Genomic DNA, 19108 nt, shown 5'->3' with positions numbered 1-19108 from the left:
GAGCGTCTGAATGACGTGGGGCAGGGATGGGAGAGGGGAGAGGGGTCCTGGGCAGGGGGGTTGGTTTGTGTGTGTTCGTGTGCAGAAGTTCAAGGGCTTGGGCTGTCCAAGAGCTCGGTTTGCGGTTGTGCAGGGGCTGTTTGGGCAGAACCAGCTCTGTTCAGAGCGGAGGGGCATGGTGGGGAAAGGAGGAGGATTTTGGTGTCGGTGGGATCTGTGGGACTGACTGAAGCAGGGGGTCCAATGGGGCTGGAAGAGGGGGGCTGGTGGGTGGCTGTCACTGGCCAAGGGCCAGCGATGCTTGCCTCAGCAGTCCCCAAGGAAGACTGACGGTCTTGATTCGTTTTACCCCAATGCAGCTGCTGGCCTTCCTGCAGGGGCTTTTTACCTTCTACCACCATGGCTACGAGCTTGCGAAGGATTTCAGTGATTTCAAGACGGAGCTGACCATCAGCATCCAGAACGTAAGTGCCCGTGCGGCTGTGCCCCACGCCTGTCCTGCAAGAAAACTTGCACGTCTTGCTGGGTTGTAGTGAAGGTGGTTTCTCCTTTTTTTTGGGCGAGCCATGAAGCAAAGGTTTCAGCATGTTATTGAAAGCAAATTCTTTTTTGTAAATAGTGCTACGCCACAAGCACAGCCTGAGCGGCAGCTCGTTCCTTCTGGTGCCCCATGTGCCCCCCCCGAGCTGGCTGGCGGGCAGGCACCGCTCCGTGCCCGCAGGGGAAGTGAGGGCTCTGCAAGTATGTCACAGCACTGCTTCTCTTAGGAAGCGCCGTGTTTTTTCCTGGCGTGGATTGTGGGGCTCTGGGAGGCAGCGTTTCTTCCTGCGTGGCCGCGGCCAGGTGTGCACTTGGTGCTCGTGAGCCTGACGTGGGCCGGGTGCAGGGCTCTGTATTTGGCGTGTTGGCACTGCAGCGTGCTGTGCTTCCCTCTTTGTTGTAAAATTACTCTTTTTTTTTTTTTTGACAGAGGACTCAGATTGGTTTTGTTATTTCGGAACAACTTTTTCAGAAAACTTACAATGCAAACAACTTGGCAATTGTTGTAATATTTTTCTTTTACATTAAATCCAGGCCCAGGGAAAAAAACTATTCATGGGCTCTGCTGGTCCGATTTTCTGCGAGGGCTGTGCTGACCCAGCGCTGGGGTCCTCCTGCCAGCAGTCCCGGCAGAAAAATGCAGAGTCATGTAACTTCCTGCATAAGCGTGAATTTGCACAAGGGGTATAGGCACGTGAGGCTTGGATTTGTGCCACTCTGGTTTTTTGTTTTTCTTTGCACCAAAAAGTTAAGAATTTATTGAAGTTGGATGGAAGAAGGGACAGGAAGGTGGCTCCCCGGCTAGCTCTGCTCCTGCATGCTCGGTGCTGGTGCTGGAGGATGCATTCCTGTTTTGATTTGCAGACAAGAAATCGTTTTGAAGGAACAAGGTCAGAGGTTGAATCGCTGATGAAGAAGATGAAGGAGAATCCTCACGAGCACAAAAACCTCAGCCCTAACACGATGGAGGGTTATCTCTACGTCCAGGAGAAACGTAGGCGACCAGGGCGATGCGGTGAAGGGGCATGGGGGGAAGTGGTTTATTGGAGTGGGGGACGTGGAAGTTAGCTCAGCAGACGCCAAAATCTGGGAGGGGGGGACCGGCCCAGTGGCTGGGGTGTTGCGGTGTGAATATGGGAGAATCCCTGCCAGTGCCCGACAGGCCTGCTTTCTCCTCCCTGAACAAAAAGGGGTAGCAGTGCTTATTCCACTGGTGAAGTACAGCAAGAAGCACAGTTACAGAACTCCGTTGTGTGAAATGATCGTTAAACCTGCAGGTTATTAATGGGAGTGCAGTCAAACCGTACTAGTTCCGGGAATAAAAACAGCATTTGCTTTGCAGGTCACTTCAGTACGGCCTGGGTGAAGCATTACTGCACATACGAGCGGGAATCCAAGCGGATAACGATGGTGCCATTCGACCAGAAATCTGGAGGAAAAGCGGTGAGTGTCGGTAGGCAGCTGGATGTGTCCTGGGGAGGTCTCTGGTGTGGCCGTGTCCTGCCGAGGAGCCGTGTGCCGTGCACCCTGGCCGTGCACCCTGGCCGTGCCGTGTTCTGCTGGCCGTGCTGTGCTGCCGTGGGCAGAGGCGGTGGTGGCAGGGCTGGGAGCGCAGCAGCCGTGCCACGCACACCTGTGCAAATGCCTGGTTCCCAGTCCCTGGTTCCTGCTGCAGGAGCTGGGGAGCCAGTCTGTTCGTTGTTTTGCTCCTTCCCCAGTGCCTGTGGCTTGGCCAATGAAGCTGTTTCCTTTTGGGTAGAGCTGCAGGAGAGCGTGCAGCTCCCTTCGGACCCCGTGTGCCAGTGCAGGGGGAGCGCTCCCGGGCAGCGTAAGCCCAGCTGTAGCAGGGTCTGGCTTTCCTCTCCTCTAAAGCAGGAACAATGGAGCCCCCCCGGTGTGTTCCCAGCTGGGGTGGTTTGCGAGCATCGTCCCCGTCCAGGGGAGCTGCCTCTGGCAGCTCAGCAGGCTTCTGTGCGGCTCCCTGCTGGCAAAGGGAAGAGGGCAAGTTTTAAAATTAATTTCCTCTTGCCTCGGAGCATCTTCATTATAACTTAGCCTTCAAGTACGCCAGCCTTGTAATCGTCAGCTGCTGCGTATTGTTTCATGTGGTCTCTGCCCACTTCACGGCTTCCCCGGTGCCCCGGGCATGGGCGCTGCCACACGCAGCGGTGCCCTCCTTGTGCAGGGCGGGCGCCCGCTCCGGCGCTGCTCGCCTGTGGTCTTGAGGCTTGCAGCATCCTGGCACGAAGCGCTGCCTGTGCCGGCTCTCATGCCCTGTACTCACCCTGAAGCACTGCCTGCGCTGGGTCTCGTGCCTTGTGCTCACTCTGAAGCGCTGCCTGCGCTGAGCAGCCCCGTGCAGGCTGTGTGCAGCCCACCAGCGAGCGCCGTGGCCGGGCGTCCCGGCGTCTGTGTGCTGCGGGCACGGAGTCGCTGCTGCAGGAAGGGACAGCCACACGTGGGCCACGGCAGGCTCTGCTGCTGCCAGCCTCTCACGAGCGCGCCTGGGGCTGCGGCTGGCGTCGGATATCGTTTGATATCAGCGGGTCTGAAGCGGGGCATTCCCCGAATAGCGGGGGCAGCAGGGCAGCGCGGGAGCAGCCTCACACCCGCAGTGAGCCGGGCGGGTGAGCGGCAGGGTGCAGGCAGCGTGCCAGTCCCCTGGGGAGCAGCCCTGCAGAGACCCCTCAAAGCTGTCCTCCCGAGTTCCTGCTGGGGCCCTAAATAGGTTTCCTGGAAAATGGCGATGTCAGGGAACAGGGTGGTCAGCCAAGGTGTCATCTAGAACAGCACGGAGAGCACAGAAAAGCGGCCGTCTCCAGGAACACGCTCAGAATTTATCTTCTATTGAGTCATCGGTGGATTTTAAAAATTGCAAAGGGAGAATTTTCTGTGCTGGCAGGGCCCGAGGAGGGCCTTCCTCCAGCAGAGGACAGCAGTGCACGCAGATCCTGTCCGACTGCTGCTCGGCGTGGGGAAATCCAGCACAGCTTGGATGTGGATGCCTGGATGGGAAAATGGTTTTGTCATTGCTTTGTTAAATAATAAACATTTTAAGACATGTTTGCTCCCGTTAGGAGTTTGTGTGCGCAGAACGCTGCCAAAAATGCAGCCAGCGCTGGAGTGAGAGTTGACAGCCAGGTCTATGATGCATTGTTCAGCAATGGAAAATAAAGCTTTGCCCAAAAGTTGTGGTCCAACGCTCCCTGCCTGCCTGAAACGTGGGCCGTGCGATACTCAGTGTGCGTTCAGAAGGGACACTTCCTTGTTTTGGAATAACCATGTTTGCAAAGGTGGAAAGACAAGCCCTCATTTCGGATATGTAATTACGTATTTCTAGCAGGCGATGCGTTGCTGATGTTACCAAACCTCCCTCTGGTTTGAACACATTAATTGAAAGTGCGGTGGGTGCTGGGGGCAGGCGCACAGTTGATTGTTCTCCGCCTTATCTGCGATTCTGTCTCTTCTCAGGGGGAAGACGAAGCTGTTACCCTCAAATCTTGCACACGGCGGAAAACCGACTCAATCGAGAAGAGATTTTGCTTTGATGTGGAAGCCGTCGACCGGTGAGTGACGAGGGGCGTCGCAGCCTTCGGCGCACCTTCAGCCTGGGTCACCCAGAGCGTGCGCGCGCGGCGCCTGCCCCCGTCTGCAGGTGGCTTTCCTGGATGCTTCTCGTGCAGCTTTGGTGTTTGCCTTCTGCTTTAGTCATACCCTCCGCGAGTGGAAAGCTTTAGGCTGTGGAAACACACTTCTCCCTGGTGCTCCCAGCCAGGTGCTCTCAGTATGTTGAGTTAGCGCTTCGTTTTACAAGGTGCCGAGTTTACTCTGGTCTTTCTGAACTGAATGATGTTTTAGCACTTTTGCAGACTCTGGCCGTGTAAGGTAAATGGTCACAAGTATGGAAAAGACGCCGCGTGTGTCTTGGCAGGGCTGGGGTGCCTCTTTCCAGCACCGGGTATGTGCTGAAATAACTTTGGCTTTTGTGCTGGGGCCGGGCTGCTGCCGGTGTGCTGTGGATGGTCAGTGGTGGAAGCCCAGCTCGCTCCTCTGGGCACTTCCCACTCGCTTCTTTTTTCCTGAAGGAGTAAAATCCTTTCTGACGTGATTTGTCGCTGAGCAGCTGAACCAGGCATACGTGTGGATTCAATCGATAGCGCCCAGGATGGAGAGCCTGTTATCGTGTCTACCTAGCATCACGCGTGGCTTCCGTACATAAGCAGGAAAACCAAGCTGGAGTTGCTGCTCCACGCGGTGTTACTCACTGCCTCGTCCCTTCCTCGCTGCAGGAAGCTTACGTGCTTTCCCAAAGCATGCTCCAAAGTCACGAAGTATCTGTGCCCTCCCAGGTTTGTGCCTGCTCACGTTCCAGCTGTCCTCTCCCCTTTGCTGGCCATGGTGCAAATGCCCAGGAGGGCTCCATAAAGCCCAAGGTCATTAAAACCTGGTGTGTTGGATAATGCTGGCTGGTAGCCCCTGTATCTGTCCCTGCCCAGCCCGTGCTTCGTGGCTCTGCCCGCGGGGATGGAGGGGTGCGTGGCCTGTGCTGAGGGCCCCGCGGCTGCTGCCCGCTCCCTGGAGCTCTGCTCTCCTCCGGAAAGCTGCAGGATTTCTGCTGACTCCGGGATTTTTTTCCTATGCCCTGAGGAGTTTTTTTTTTTTAACTTGAAAATCGAAATAAAACTGGGAGGAGGAGAAGCCAGCCACCACAATAGTTTTCTTCTGTAGTGCTTTCAGAGTCGGCTGAACCTTCCCTTGATGTCTGGAGCCTGCTAGGCATGGGATCAAGAGCTACTCCAGAAATATGCCTGCTAAATGTAAATAATGGCAGGGGAGCGGCGAAGGCGGGGAAACCTGAGAAATTGCTCATTTCACATATGTGTTCCTGGTTCCCCTGCCTGAGAGAGCCGCGAGAGCAGAAAACATGAACTTAAAGGCTGCTTTTTCCCCCTCAGTATGCAGTCAACTGTGCACGTTCTTTGTATAAAAACTCGTCGTTAGTTGTCCAGCATGGCAGTGCTTCCCAAAATAGTTAAGGCAGGAGGAAGAGGAGCCGTGGGCTGGGCGAGCTGGCACTGCCGCCTGATTTGTGCTGCAGGAGGAGCTGTAGGACACGAGCACGGGCTGGGGTCCGCAGCCCTCCTTGTCCAGGCTGGAGGGCCCCAGAGGGTGGCACAGCAGTGACCGAGGGCTGGCTGCAGCGCTGTCCGAGCCTGGTCTCAGAGCGGAGGAGGCTGATCTGTGCAGTGGGCTTTTTGCCTTGGGCTGGTCGTTTTCTGGTTTGGTCTTGGGCTTTTTGTTTTGTGTTGTTTTGTGTTTATTGTCTCTGCTAATAGAGAAGTTAGAAACTTGATGTCTTGTTCTTCAGCCCCATGCTGGAAGTCTGGATGTGATTAAGGCAAACATCCCCAGGATGCTTCTCTGTCTCACATATGTGCTGTGTTTGACTTAGAGCAGTTTTCTCCTTTTCTGCGTGCAACTTAAAATGAAAATGAGACTTGTAAGCAAGGCCCAGCAAGAGCTGAGTGTTTTGTAACTGCTCGGTGCGTGCAGGCACCTTCCCTTGACCCAGCCTGGGAGAACAGGGCTGTGATGTTGAGCGTGCTACCTGCGTTTGTGGTGTTGGGAGGGAAAGGGGTGAGTAGTGCCACCAACGTGCTTCTCCTGAAGGTGGAAACTACCTCTCCAGCGGTTCGCTTGGACGTGGATGGATTTTTCTGTACGCGTCACTTGCTTGTGATGGACAGATGCATCGGATTGTCCCTTCTGAAGCACGTGGAGTGACACTTGCTGGGCTGTCGCTGTGCCCTCCTGGGCAGGCGTGGGTCAGCGACCCTCAGGCTGAAACCTGTGCCCGTACGGCACAAACCCCGCTGATGTCCGTGGTGATGGAGAGGTGACGCATCGCTGCCACCTGGCACTTGTGTCCAAAGCCTCTCCTCTTACTCTCCGGCAAATTACGCGTAAATAACCCTGCAGGTGGCCCCCGGACGATCTGCGGGGCAGGTACTGCTTGCCCGTGCCCTGCTGTGCTCCTGTGCTGTCACCCTCCTGAGTTACCTGTGTGCTGCGGGGACAGCGCACAGCCCGCGTCCTTCCCAGGCTTTTCCTGCAGCGCATTTAATTGGTGTTAAGCCCTCTGGGCCCAGAGCAGCTTAGCTACCTGGTGGTTTTACGGCGGCCTGATGAGTTGTGGCCCTCTTACTGGTGGGGCAGGAAGAAGAAGAAGGGGCTCCTTCCACCAGGGGCTCCTGGTGGGGCTCCGGGTCAGGGCTGTCCCGCTGCCTGCTGCTGGAGGGGGCTCCAGGAGACCCGCACGTGGTTGCGCTACGCTGGTGTATCAGCAACCCTGCAAACAAACCGTGCACGCGTGCAAGTTCCTGATGAAATTTCCCTTTTCGTTCAAGTGCTAATATCTCCTATTGCCATGAATTTTGAGTAGCTTTTCAGACTCCGTTGATAGCAACTTGGAAAGGTGTTTCAGGATGCAGTGTAAGCTCCGTGCCGTGGTGATAACGCAGAAAGGAGCGAGGCGGCCACGCTCCAGCCAGCGTGGAGCCGTGCAGCCTAGAGGTGGCAGCCTCGGCCGGTTCTTCCCATGCCGCATCCATCAGCACAAAACAGGCTCTTGTCAGCGGTGCATTTTGGGAAACTGGTAGACATGCCGGGCCGGGTGCAGGCTCGGGCCATTTTAAATAACACCCAGAGAAGCTATTGTCTCCTGGGGGGAGGAATGTGTTCTTGTCTCCTCCAAAGATGATTCAACACTCCAGAACTGAAAGTCTTGAGCCTGGTCTGTCATTACAGCACTGCTTCCTTTTCCTGTTGTCTGACAGGGAGCAGGCTCCAAAATTCCCAATACCGAAGACCGAAAATCTGTGATAGAGGTATTTGGGGGAAAGGCTAAGAAATCCCTAACACTGCATTTGCACATAGCTCTGATTTTCTCTGTGGGAAGTTAGGAGCCTTTTAGTGCTGTGCTCAGAAAACATTAGATACTGTTACGGCAAAATTGGCCCCAGAATGGAGTTGTAGTGTCTGAGTGAAATACTTCCCCAGTGCGATGGATAGCATGGTTTACTGCTAATGCCCTTTTTCTAACTAAACTTAGTTGTAGTCTCTGCGCATTAAATCAGTTTTAAAAACAAGGTGAACAGGGATGACAGCCAGCGTCTTACCAAATAAGCCGTAGGAGGAGGAGCAGCTGATTTGGCAGATGACAAAGGGTGTGCAATTTAGGATAATCTAGGTCATTGCTCAGGGCCAGAAGCTAAGTGCTTCTAATACCAATTGGTGTTTATGGGAACAGGAGGTATTCAGCATTTTGGGGTTTTGGTCTCTTAGTCATTCATAAGGCAGTAAACTCTGCTCGTTGTGCCATCGCTCCGGGTTCCTCCGGTGTGCCCCCGGAGCGGCTGGCATCGTGCTCGTAGGGCTGCGTAATGGTTGGCACCGCGTTGGGTGAGCTGCGAGGCACCTGCTGCAAGCATTTCCACCGAGCAGATGGTTTTCGGTAGGTAGGTGTGTTGGCCCTGCTCTGGGCACACGCTGCCTGGGTCCGCGTGTTTCTCCGTGCCCTGCCCGCAGCCCGGCGGGCTCTCCCGACGCCTCCCCGCGCCGGGCTGGCTTTGCAGAGGCCGGCGGCTGGCAGCAGTGCTTCGCACAGCACGTGCAATACAACCTGTACTTGTTCCGTGCCGGTGTCGCGTTTCCAGTGACCTTTCCAACAAAGCCGTTCGCAGGGGGCTCCCCCGCCGCTCCCGGCAGCCCCGTGCCCCCGCGGCAGGGTGCCCACGGCAGCCGTGCCGCGAGCCTTCCTCCACGGTCACGGGGAGAGCACATCCCGGGAGGGGAAGCCTTGTCTTGTAACCAGCCCAGGGAGACCTGAGTTCAGGAGCAGAGCCCCCTTCCTTTCTGCTTTTCTCATCTCCTTCCACGCTTCGTTGTGGGCCCGCACCTGGCTGCCGCCCGTGGGCACGCTGCTCCGCGCTGACCGGGGCTGGAAACTTCTGGTCCCGGCGTTGTGCTCGGCCCTCCAGGCCCTGTTATTAATCCCTGCTTGGGTTTTTTCTTTCAGCCGTTTTTGATTGTCTTGGTGTGATAAGCTGCTGCAGGAGTTGGAAGTTCTTATCTGTTTCTATTGCTTTCGTTATTTGTTTGTGTTTCTGGAAGAAGAAGAGGCAATGGGCCTTTCTCATTTTCTCTGCGCGCTTAGTCATAGCTCCTTAAACGCGGGCTGTTTTTCTCAAAAGCAGAGATATTGAGAAAATTCAAATTTCCTGTGTGGTCTCATATGGAAAAATATTTTTAGTTTTTAGATTGTGGCATATCGAAAATATACTTTCTTGCAAAATGTTTACCGTGTTCTACTCCGGTCTCATGCTCCTGCATTACTCAGTTTAGAAACTGGTCACAAAATTTCCCAGTCCCCTCCTTGCATCCCAAAAGAAGGCAAAGGGCCTCTTGGTGCCTGGCGGCTGAAACGTCTGATGCAGCTTCCAGTAATGAGTCAGCAGGTTCGTTATCTCATTTGCCACAAAAGTTCGTGTTTGTGTATTTTCATCCATGAAGGATTCCCGCTGCGTGGACGCCGCCGTCTGCCATCGGTGAGCAGTCCCGCCGGGGTGGAGGGAGCTCCTCCAGCTTGTGCGGCTGCTGGGAGGGGAAATGTAGAAGAGCTCCAGAATTCAGAGGTACGTGTGTGTTAACGGAGATGGATAAGTTTTGTTTATCTTTTGGGAGAGGAAGTCAGAGCAGGGCCTTTGCTGTCTCAGACGCTACCCTGAATGGCCGAGATACCCAGAATCTCGATATAAAATACCCAGAATCTAGCGAGCACACCTTTGGAAACAGTGGGTCTGGAAGGAACCCCCTGAACCCGGGGCTGGCTGCAGGCGGTCAGAGCTGCGTGCTGATGCTGTCAGTGGGATGCTGCTCCAGCTGCAGGCAGCCTACCTGAGCAGTGGGTACGTGGCGCCCCTGGGCACGGTGCGGATCAATAATGAACGAGGCGTAGTGCGCGGGGCGCGTTCTGGCTGCATCACGGCCGGGAAGATGGTTCTGCCCGGTAAAGTGGTGCATGGAGGCTCTGGCAAATGAAGGCTGTGGGAGGAAATGCAGAGCTATTTGCAATGTAAATGGCTTTTTAATTCAGTTTCACAGCCCCTCCCCGCGCGCTGCTAAAGAAGTTTGACTTTGAAGTGAAGCCCAAAGAGTTGTTATCTGCTCAGAGGCAGAACAAACATCACCACGTTATCACTTCTTTGTCCTGTGCAGGAGGGAACCTGGCACAGGAGATACCCGTATTGTCTTTCTGGAGTCTCGTCACTTTTCTGAGAGGCCAGTGTCGAGTTTACTCAAGTGAACAGTTTAAATGTCTTCTGTTTTAATGTCTCAGCCAGAGAGACAGAAATCCCTGTCTTTCCTTTGCCCGTGTCCCAGCAGAGCCCATCCAGGGCTTTCTGCCTGGGCTGTCTGTGCCACCTGCAGCAGCCGGCCTCCAGCTCGGGCTTGTGCCTTGCCCGGGGGTGCAGCTGAGACCCCGGTGGCCCTGACCCTGGCCTCTTGCCGTGGGGAAGGAGCTGCTCTGAAAGGAGCTGCTCTCAGCCCGTCGCCAGCACCGCTGCACCTCCGTGGGTACCGCCGGCTCCTCTGCGCCGCTCTGGCTCTGCACAGCGAGGAGCTTCGCTCCCCGTGTCGAAAATACTCGACGCTGGATGCTGAATGCTTTCTTCCTCAAACGGGGCGATGGTTAAGTGGTTTCCTCTTCCCTTCAGAATGAGTAAACTTCCAAACCACTAAGCTGGTGAGTATTGACTGACTCACCAATGGGATTAGCGGAGATCAAATACATTATGTCTGGTTTACTTGGACCTGGGCTTGTTGCAAGCCTGAGCACACTGCTGCTGCTGGGGACCCCGTGCTAGCTGCCTTTGGGTGCCACGAGCGAACTGCCTGGTCGGTCAGGAAGCACAGCAAGGGAGGAGCATTAACTCTTTGCTCCTTGCCCGTACGTACCGCAGAAGCAATAGAAAACGGGCCAAAACCACCGCTATGCCAGCCCCTGTTAATGCTGTCTCTTCTGACGGAGGATCGGCTCTTATCAGGGGCTGAACAGCTTTCGCAGAGCGGTACCTGCTGCTCTCGTCCTCCTGCTGAATCGCTTTTGGAAAGCGCAGGTTAGAAATTCCCCCTCTTCCCAGGCCTTACCATTTTTTGGGGATTTAGTGGTCGGCAGCCCCCGAGGCTCGGTGCCTGACCCCCTGTGCCGGGGCAGCCTGGTGTCCCCGCGGTCCAGCCGGCATTCTGCTGCGTGGCCGGGGCGGCTGCACCTTGCGGGGATGGAGACTGCGGCCTCAGAAGCTCTCTGCTGCAGCACCGTCCGTGGATGAAACCTGACAAGTGCTGCTCTGGGGTCGGCTCCGATAGCTGCTCCCGGTCGTGCTGGCTGCGCGCAGCTCGCCGGCCGTGCCTGCGCCCTCCCTGTTGCCAGGCTCCTGTCCGCGCTCCTCCTGCAGAAACAGCAGCCGTGCTGTGCATCTGAAAATAGCTTGGGAGGGAGCAGAGGAACCAGCCCAAACAAACAGAACACAAAACCCGACTGGTTTGCCAGCTCGGCCATCTCACCGAGACCCTGCCTGGTCCCCAGGGCGCTGTGCGGGCGGCTAGCGAGGGGCTAGCTGGGCCGTTTGGGGCTGGGTTTGCTGGCAGCGGGATGGGCTGGGGCGCTCGGGACTGAAAGCGTGAGAGCTTGCAGCCAAGTGACATGCCGTGGGCTGTCAGCCTGGGGAGCGAGCCACGCAAACGCGGCGCTGGCTGTGGCCAGCCACGCACACCCCCCGCTGCTCCTGGAGCTGCACAAACACGGCGGCGTTAAGTCAGCCGTGACCTTGGTGGACAGGGCGAGAGAATTCAGCTCTAGCTCCTTGTGTGGGGAGGGCAGACCAAGGTTGCTCAGAAGTGGCAGAGGTGGTGCTGGCCCCGAGGCGAGCGCCGGGCTGGTTTTGTTCGCAGGCTCCCCTGGCTTGGCGTGCAGGTGCTCGGGCCTCTCCTTTCCCCGTCTCATTAAAACAAATAATCACAGAGCTGGGTTTTGGTGGTTGAATTTAGAGTGCGGCTCGGGGGCTGTTGTGTGTGTAGGGCTGGGGGCAGCAGGACCGGCAGCGCAGGAGCACCGGCAGGGTCAAGGACAAGGCACGGTCACACCACATGAGCATTTCGGGGATAAATTTGTTGAAATTCCTCATGCAGCAGAAGGTCCCCCTGCGAGCCCGTGCTTGGGTGATGGTGGGACATGGAATGTGGGGGCATCCTGCTTGCTCGGTTGCCTTCCTCGCCTTGGCCATTACATGGATGTGCTTAGCTCAAATGCAGGTGTACTGTCTGGAGGAAAATCAAATGAAAATTTTGGTGTCTAGCATCATGGAGTGGCTCTTATGCTCTAAGAGTACTGAAAATGTGTGCTGATTGTTGGAGATGCCTTCTGCTCCTTTCTTGGTCCTGCTTAGGACCTGCAGGGGTAAGGCTGCCATCTGCTCCGTGCTGCTGGGGCTCGGTGAGGAAGGTTGTCGTCTTTCCCTCTCCCTCGCATGGAAAATTTATCTCGGTCATCTTCATTTTCCATCCTACAGTTTATTTATGATGTTCCCTTTCTCTCCGCAGGCCTGGCGTGATCACCATGCAGGCACTTTCGGAAGAGGACCGAAGGCTTTGGATGGAGGCAATGGATGGCCGGGAGCCGGTGAGCACAAATATTAGTGAGAAAGCATTGGAGAAGAGCACGGAGAGCGTTTTGTAGCCCGGGGCAGCTTGTTTGCCGCGGAGCTAGCAGTCACGCAGCGCCTGCCAGCCGGCGCGAGAGCTGTATCCGTGGGGCAGCGCACGCCTCCTGCCAAGAGAATAGTTTAATCCTTTGGTTAAATATTTGAGGTAATACTGTATCTCCTGTGCTTGGATTGCTTGAAGGTGTGGTGGAAGGGAGGAGGGTAGGCTTGGCCAGCACAAACACGCTGCTGTGCTATGCTGAAAGGAAAACATGGCAAAAAGAGCAGTGGAAGAAAATACGCTGTAGATTTCCAGGGATTTTTGAGTCCTGGAACTCATCTGGCAGGCGTTTCTAGGTCTTGCAGAGAACTGCAGATTTAGTGTGAGAGGAGGAGTGTAGCCCGTTCCCAGTTCTCAGTGATACCGTCCTCGTCGCTGTGCTTGCTTCTGCCGTGCCAAAGCTGTGCAGGCTGCCTCATCTCTGGGAGAGATTCCAGCACAGCCCCACGGCCACAGACTGGTGCTGATTTGAGCCTGAGCCTCCCTGCAATTCACGAAAAGGTCCTTGGTTTGTCACGAAAAAGTGTTCGTTAAACCCACGTGGACACACACGGGCTGACTGGTGAGTGGTGGCAGGCACGTGCCAGGCTTGCTTTTGAAACACCCGCAGCGATTCAGACATCAGCTGTGTGTCTGACGGTGCTGCCGTGTGTCTCCAGTGGTGCATTTCAGTGTGGATTACGGTCAGGCCTTAGCTTGGAATCGGGGACTCATTGAGTTATTCGAATGGGATGAGACCTTGGGAGGTGTCTAGTCCAGCCTCCTGCTGTAAGCAGATTACTTGGGGCGTTATCCAGTGGGGAGCTGAAAACTCCCGAGGAAGGAGATCTTTGGCACAGCCCTCTGGGGCTCCAGCTCTGCTGCCTGACCATCCCCCTGGAGGAGAGTTCCTCCTGATACCCCGTCTGCAATTTCAGTTTACACCTCCTGTCTGTTGTCCTCCCACCTCGCACTGCCCCGGGGAGCCTGTCTCTGTCCTTCTGATGCCTTCCTCGTAAGGCGGCTGCTGTCGGGTCCCCACAAAGCTGGATAAACCCCTTCTCCACGCTGAATAAATCTCGCTTCCTAACAGGGCATGTGCTGTGGAGCTTGGACCTAACGCTGATGGTGATCACACCTCTCTGCCACTCCCCTGAGTGAAACAACATTTCTAGGACAAAATTGCACATGTACACCTGCAGACATACCGCTTCCAAGAACCGGTATTGTGGGAGACACAGGCACAGAAGCAAAAGAGACAGAACATGCAGTGCATGCCCAGGACAACCCCTGCTGTCTTTTTCTGTCATTCAGCCTTGCCTGGGAGAGCCAGCCTGCTCCTCCGCCTTGGCTATTAACTCCAGCGTCCCTGTGCTATGGCAGCTGCAGTGGGAAGGCACTCCTCTGTAAGGCACACCAGCCTCTCCAGCTCCAGCATGCAAACTGTCTTGTGCCCTCCTAAATTAACCCCTACTTTAGGTCTGTGGTGGCAGGCACCCAGAGGCAGGATAATATTTTCTGTTCTTTCACTAACAAAATGTGCATAATTGCTCATAACTGGCATCGAGCCTTGTCCTCTTTTAGCCTGCTCACCTACTTCCCTCTGCCTCACCTCCGCTGCAGAATGTAGTTGCAGGGAGGTGAAACTTGGCCACCTCCAGCTGGAGCTGCACGAATACAATCATCCAGTTGCATTTTGACCTGCTGATGTTATCAGGGTTTGGCACAATAGTAGAGCCAGTCTGGTAGGATAGGGTTGCAGAAGTGCAGCCAGAGATTTTGAGCATTTGTAAAGCGCTATACATGCGAAAGGGGCTATGGAGTAACAGATGCAGGACTGCCTGGATGATCCTGTTCCAGAATCTGATTACATGAACTCATTCAAAAAACAGAGGTCTTCATGCTGCCACCTGCACATTTCTATTCTTCCCTATCATGCCCATCAGCTTCGAGCAGCTTGCTCATCCAGCACGTCAAGCAGTGTTGCTACTCATTAATGCTGCGCATTAATGCAATACCTCATGGCACTTCAGTGCTAGTGGCGCTTGAACCCGGCCTTCCAGGTGTGGCGCGGGAGCCATGGGAATGAAGCCTGTATGGAAATGGATGCAAGAGGCGTTTTACTGATGAAGACGGTGTGTGTTGACAGACAAGGTAGCTCCTTGTCCTCAGTTATCCTCTTCAATCTCTCAAAAGTGGAGCTGTTGGTCTGTTTTGTTTGAGTTCTTATCTTGCAACGTGAGGGTGTGGGATGTTACCTACTCTGCAGAGATTTCCTTGAGCAAGAGACAAGGATTTAATGTTTGGACTCCTAGAAGCATCCATTCTATGCTTTGACTATAATTTTGTAACCAAAAACACCCCTACTGGAAAGAATGTCTGGTTTCCTTTGATTTGAATATTGAGTGTGGGAAAGATTGGCACGGTGGCGACGGTAATTCCATGTGCAAATTCGGGCTGTGGAGAGATTAAAGTGCAGTGGAGTTTGTTTCTTAATTATAATTAAAAAACTAAAACCAAATGTTGTATTACATTTTAGTAAAATCTAAACATAGAATGTGGGCTACATTAGCCAAGACATTTGTCACAACTTGAAAAGATTTATTATATATCTTACAGTCAGAGCAGTCTCCAGATAGCTATCGTCAGTCTGTTAACTCTTACCATTTGCAATTAATTTGGCTGAAAACCCAGTGTTGACTTTGGGTTTTCTTTTATGATGCAGAGGCTGGAAATAGGAGAAAATGTTAACTACGTAACAGAGCGATTGCATTCATTTTCATTAAGATATTCAGGATGAGTTTCCTATGTGTTTTTTTTTTTCCTTTGGTGATGCAGTTTGCGAATGAATATGGTGTAGGCCAGAGTGATTCTGAAACTTGACTGGGGACTGAGTCAAGAATAAAAGCTGTGTTGGCTCATACTGGTGACTGTGGTAGGCTGTAGGATTAACAGAGACGCAAATTAGGCTGTTTGCTTTCTGTCAAAGAACCGAACAAGATAAGCATTTTAGTAAGGTCGTGGCTTTGCTTGCCAAGTCTGCAGTGAGCATGCCAGCCAAAATTGATGCTGGTGTCAGCAGTTCCTGCTATTACCTTCCGAGCAGGTTTGTAATCTTAGAAATCGTTCTCACAACCATGCAGGCAGAAGTGGTGTACTGGTTTTGGAAGTGTTTGGGACACAAAAATATTTCTTCAGGAAAGTCAGCCTAGCAATGTAAGGGTAAGCAGAGGATTGAGGGTATGAAACATGTTAAATTACATCCCTCTTATCTGGATTAATACATTGTCCATAGCCTTGTGTGGTGATGGAAAAGATAGTGTTAAAAGGCAAATGCAACATCCTGTGATCCTGTCAGAGGAAATAAGATGCGGATGGGATCTGAGCAGTACTGTTCTGCTGCTTGCATCGTGCTGCCCTTTGCTTGATTTGTTTTGTTTTGCTTTTGGTTCTTCGAAGCAATACAAGTGTATAAAAATGCAGCGAGCATTTCATCTAGGAGTTGGTTTTGTTTGTGCTGTAAAGCCAAGGGCACCATCAGCTGGGGACCGGCAGCTGGTTCCAGCTCAGGTCTCGTGCCCTCACAGGGAGTTGGTGAGCACTCTGCAATGGAGACACGCAAACAGGGCTTTCTCCTTTCCTTCTCTGCTCCCCTTACCTTCGCTTCAGTTCTGTTATATATTCTGCACATTTGCAAAGGCAGGCACAAAGTACAAATCCCTTTCATGCTTTGGGAGGCTAAAGGCTGGTAACTCAGTAGCAAGGCAGCACTGCTGAGGCTGGTGGGTTTGGTTTGGGGACCTGCCCAAAGTTGGACCCGTTGCAGTGGAAGGGCCCTGTTCCTCTTGGCACTCACTTGACTTGGTCCTTGTGCTGTGAGTCTCCATCCTCCAGAAAGCAAGTAAGGTTTTTGCTCCCATTCTGGAAGGCTGTTCCAGGACCTCACTGCTCTGAGGTCCAGAAATCATCTCTTGGTTCCCCGCTCACCCAGGTGCAGTCCTGGCTGCTGCTTTGTGTGAGGACACTGTGCTGTGGGGCCATCGAACTGCATGCCTCTGCTGAGCCATGGGGACATGTCGAGCAATAGCTGTGGTGTCTGTGTTTTCTGCTGGGTGCTGAGACGCCACATTCATGTTCCCAAACAGGGGCTGGGCCCGGCTGTTGCGATGCTGTTTGTCAGCGCTGGGAACTCAGGAAGTTCAGAAGTGGTTACTGCTGAATTAATGAAAGCCCAGAGGGCAAGATCCACAAAGGCTCTCTTAAATGACATTTGAGATATTGCAGAGACACTAAAACTCTCTTAAGGCCTTCCCTAGGTGCCAAAGGTCTGTGGACACTGGGAGCCCTTTGCCAATAGCTCTCTTTCGTGTAGATGTGCCAATCCTTTGCTTGGGTAAGGAGCACCCTGTGCCCACTCCTGGTCACCACTTCAGCACCACACGTTATTTGTCTTGTCCTGAGTTTCTCTTCCTCCGTTTGAGCCCAGGCCAAACACTTTAAGCTTCAGCTGAAACCTGTCTCCCATCTGTAGGTGTAGGTCATCGCCTGGAGTTTGTGATGTGCCTGTAGCTTGTTAGCGTAATGAAATAAGGTGCAGGTGAGATTGGTACGTCTGAGCTGTGATCCCACATGAGCCCCCAGAGCCTTCCCTTGGCAGGGTCTGATGCTGCTGGGTGCTGCGGGCTTGCAGTCAGTGGCGGTGCAGGGCAAGCAGACACGTTAGGGGGCTCACGAAGGACTTGTTTCCCTTTCTGCGGCACCCTATGGGGCTCCTGACCACTTCCTGGTGGCTGTGGCCCCCCCGGTGCCCCAGGAAGCCTGGTGGCCAGGTGGTGTTGCACCTTGCCCAGGTCAGCGCTCGGGCATTCAGTGTCACCTTTCTTCGAACATCCTCCAGTGCTGCAAGCGTGGGGACGGCACAAAATGGAGCAGGGCGGGTGTGGGGACGCCGTGCGGGCGCCCTCCACTAGATGGCAAGCTGAGACCAGCCCGCTCATTGCACTTGTGCCCCACCAGAGCAAGGGCAGCCCGTGTGGGTAGGGGGCTGCGGGTCTGGGGGAGCCCAGAACGGGCCGCCCTGGTCCTGCGCCCCGGCACTCGGGCAGGGCAGTTCGCGCTGCATGGGGCAGGGAAAACAATCGCTTCCCAGTTTTGTCCCCAGAGCTTGGCACAGCCCCAAATTAAAAAACTCTTCCCTCTCCCGTTGCTCAGTTCTGTTCATCTCCTGTTCCTCTGCTGCTCACCTGAGAGAAGCAGCTGATAGTTTTGGGGGCAGGCAGCGTTCGGTTGCGCTGAGCAGAGCGGGGTGAGCTCAGACCTTCAAAATGTGCATGGCCCGCTGTTGCTTGCTCCCCCCCAGCACCGAGGGTCCTTCCCCTCCGCCGCCTCCATCGCATGCAGGCCTGCTTGGGTTGCCATGGTGACCATGGCTGCCATCTCCTGGCCCTGGGTGTCCTGGGGGGCCCAGGCCTGGGCTGCCTGTGGGCCGAGGCTGTGCCAGGGGGCCTGCGGCGGGGGGCCGGGCAGCCTGCCATGGCGGGGCCCGCGCCCTCCTCAGGGCCAGCCTGCGGTGGTGGTTGATTTGGTTTGGTGGGAGTAACAGCAGGGAAATAAGCGGTAACGGGCAGCGAGGCTGCTGGGCAGCCGTGTTCAACCCCACCGGGATCTCTTGTGGTCCGGTGTGCCCGCCGGCACGGTGCTGGGAGAAGCGCCTGCAGCGGCCCTGCCCCTGGTGATTCTGTGATTCTGTGGTCCCAGCCCCTCGGCCGCGCTCCCTGTCCGACAGCTGCTCGGCGGCACTGGGGCTTGTTCAGTATTTCTGCTCTGGAAACGTAACGTGGTGTTTTTATAGCAAACCCCAGCGTAACAACAAAGCCCAGCCTTGCATTCCTGCCCAATACACAGCACCCTCTCCCGCCTCCACCTCAGATATTGCTTCTGGGAATTCTTTCTGAAATTGTTTTTCATTTTCCTTGTCTAATTATGCAAAATGGTGAGAGATTAATTTCCCAGTGGAAATGATGTCTTTTGAACTCAATCCAGTGCTTTCAACCTCGGCATTCCTGTCGTTTTGGCTCATTCGAAAAATAAATTAACTTGAAGGACTTCAGTTGCAACCCCAAGACACCACAGAGGGACGGCTGGATACCTACCAACCGCATGAATTCCCAACCTTCTCGTATTCCATCATAACTAACTGGAAGCTGCAAATCTGCTCTATCATTTTAATTCATTTCATCTCCGACTCCTTGGAGGTCACTTGCCTCGTCTCTATCAGTTTGTGTACTGTGCTCATTAGTATCCGTTTCCAGCAATGTTTGAAAAACCGTCTGTGACTGAGGTGGGGGCCAGGGTTTCCACCTAGGGTGCAGTATTTACAACTGCTGCTGCATCAGACTCGGGCAGGACTTGGGGACTGATCACTCTGGTTGTTGATAAACATCAGTGGTGTTTTTCTCCGAGTGTGCTGGGCATAAATTGCACCTCAGTTTAGTAGTTAATGAAGGAAGTTAATGATTAAAGATGGTAGAAAAATCTTCATCCAGAGTATCTTTGACTACAGGTGTGATGGTCTTCAGCTGTTTTCTCTTTGCATGGGAGAGCCTCTTTGTATGCGGGTGAGATGTTGGGAGCGAGCATCACGTTTACTCCATTGATGCTCAAGGGTTTGGTCCATGTTTACCTTTTCAGCTTTTTTCCTTGCAGTCTTTTTCATGTTGGTCTGACAAAAATGTGTGTTTCTGCAGGCCTTCCAGAGGAGGATGGT

The 19108-nt window shown here is 54.1% G+C and overlaps 1 protein-coding gene across 2 annotated transcripts in view; it reads left to right on the top strand.

The window, feature by feature from the left end:
* Nucleotides 1–19108, top strand: part of ARHGAP26 (Rho GTPase activating protein 26) — a 132054-nt gene that overhangs the window by 24674 nt on the left and 88272 nt on the right. For both annotated transcript variants that reach the window (XM_035560602.2, XM_035560603.2), the window contains exons 7-11: nt 360–464; nt 1405–1534; nt 1883–1983; nt 4012–4106; nt 12202–12280. In XM_035560602.2, coding sequence (XP_035416495.1) covers nt 360–464; nt 1405–1534; nt 1883–1983; nt 4012–4106; nt 12202–12280 — 510 coding nt within the window. The remainder of the gene's footprint in view (nt 1–359; nt 465–1404; nt 1535–1882; nt 1984–4011; nt 4107–12201; nt 12281–19108) is intronic.

This window comes from Cygnus atratus, chromosome 14 (assembly GCF_013377495.2).
Source record: "Cygnus atratus isolate AKBS03 ecotype Queensland, Australia chromosome 14, CAtr_DNAZoo_HiC_assembly, whole genome shotgun sequence".
Lineage (NCBI taxonomy): Eukaryota > Metazoa > Chordata > Aves > Anseriformes > Anatidae > Cygnus > Cygnus atratus.
The sequence above is the reverse complement of the archived record's forward strand: the minus strand, read 5'-3'. Positions and strand labels throughout refer to the sequence as shown.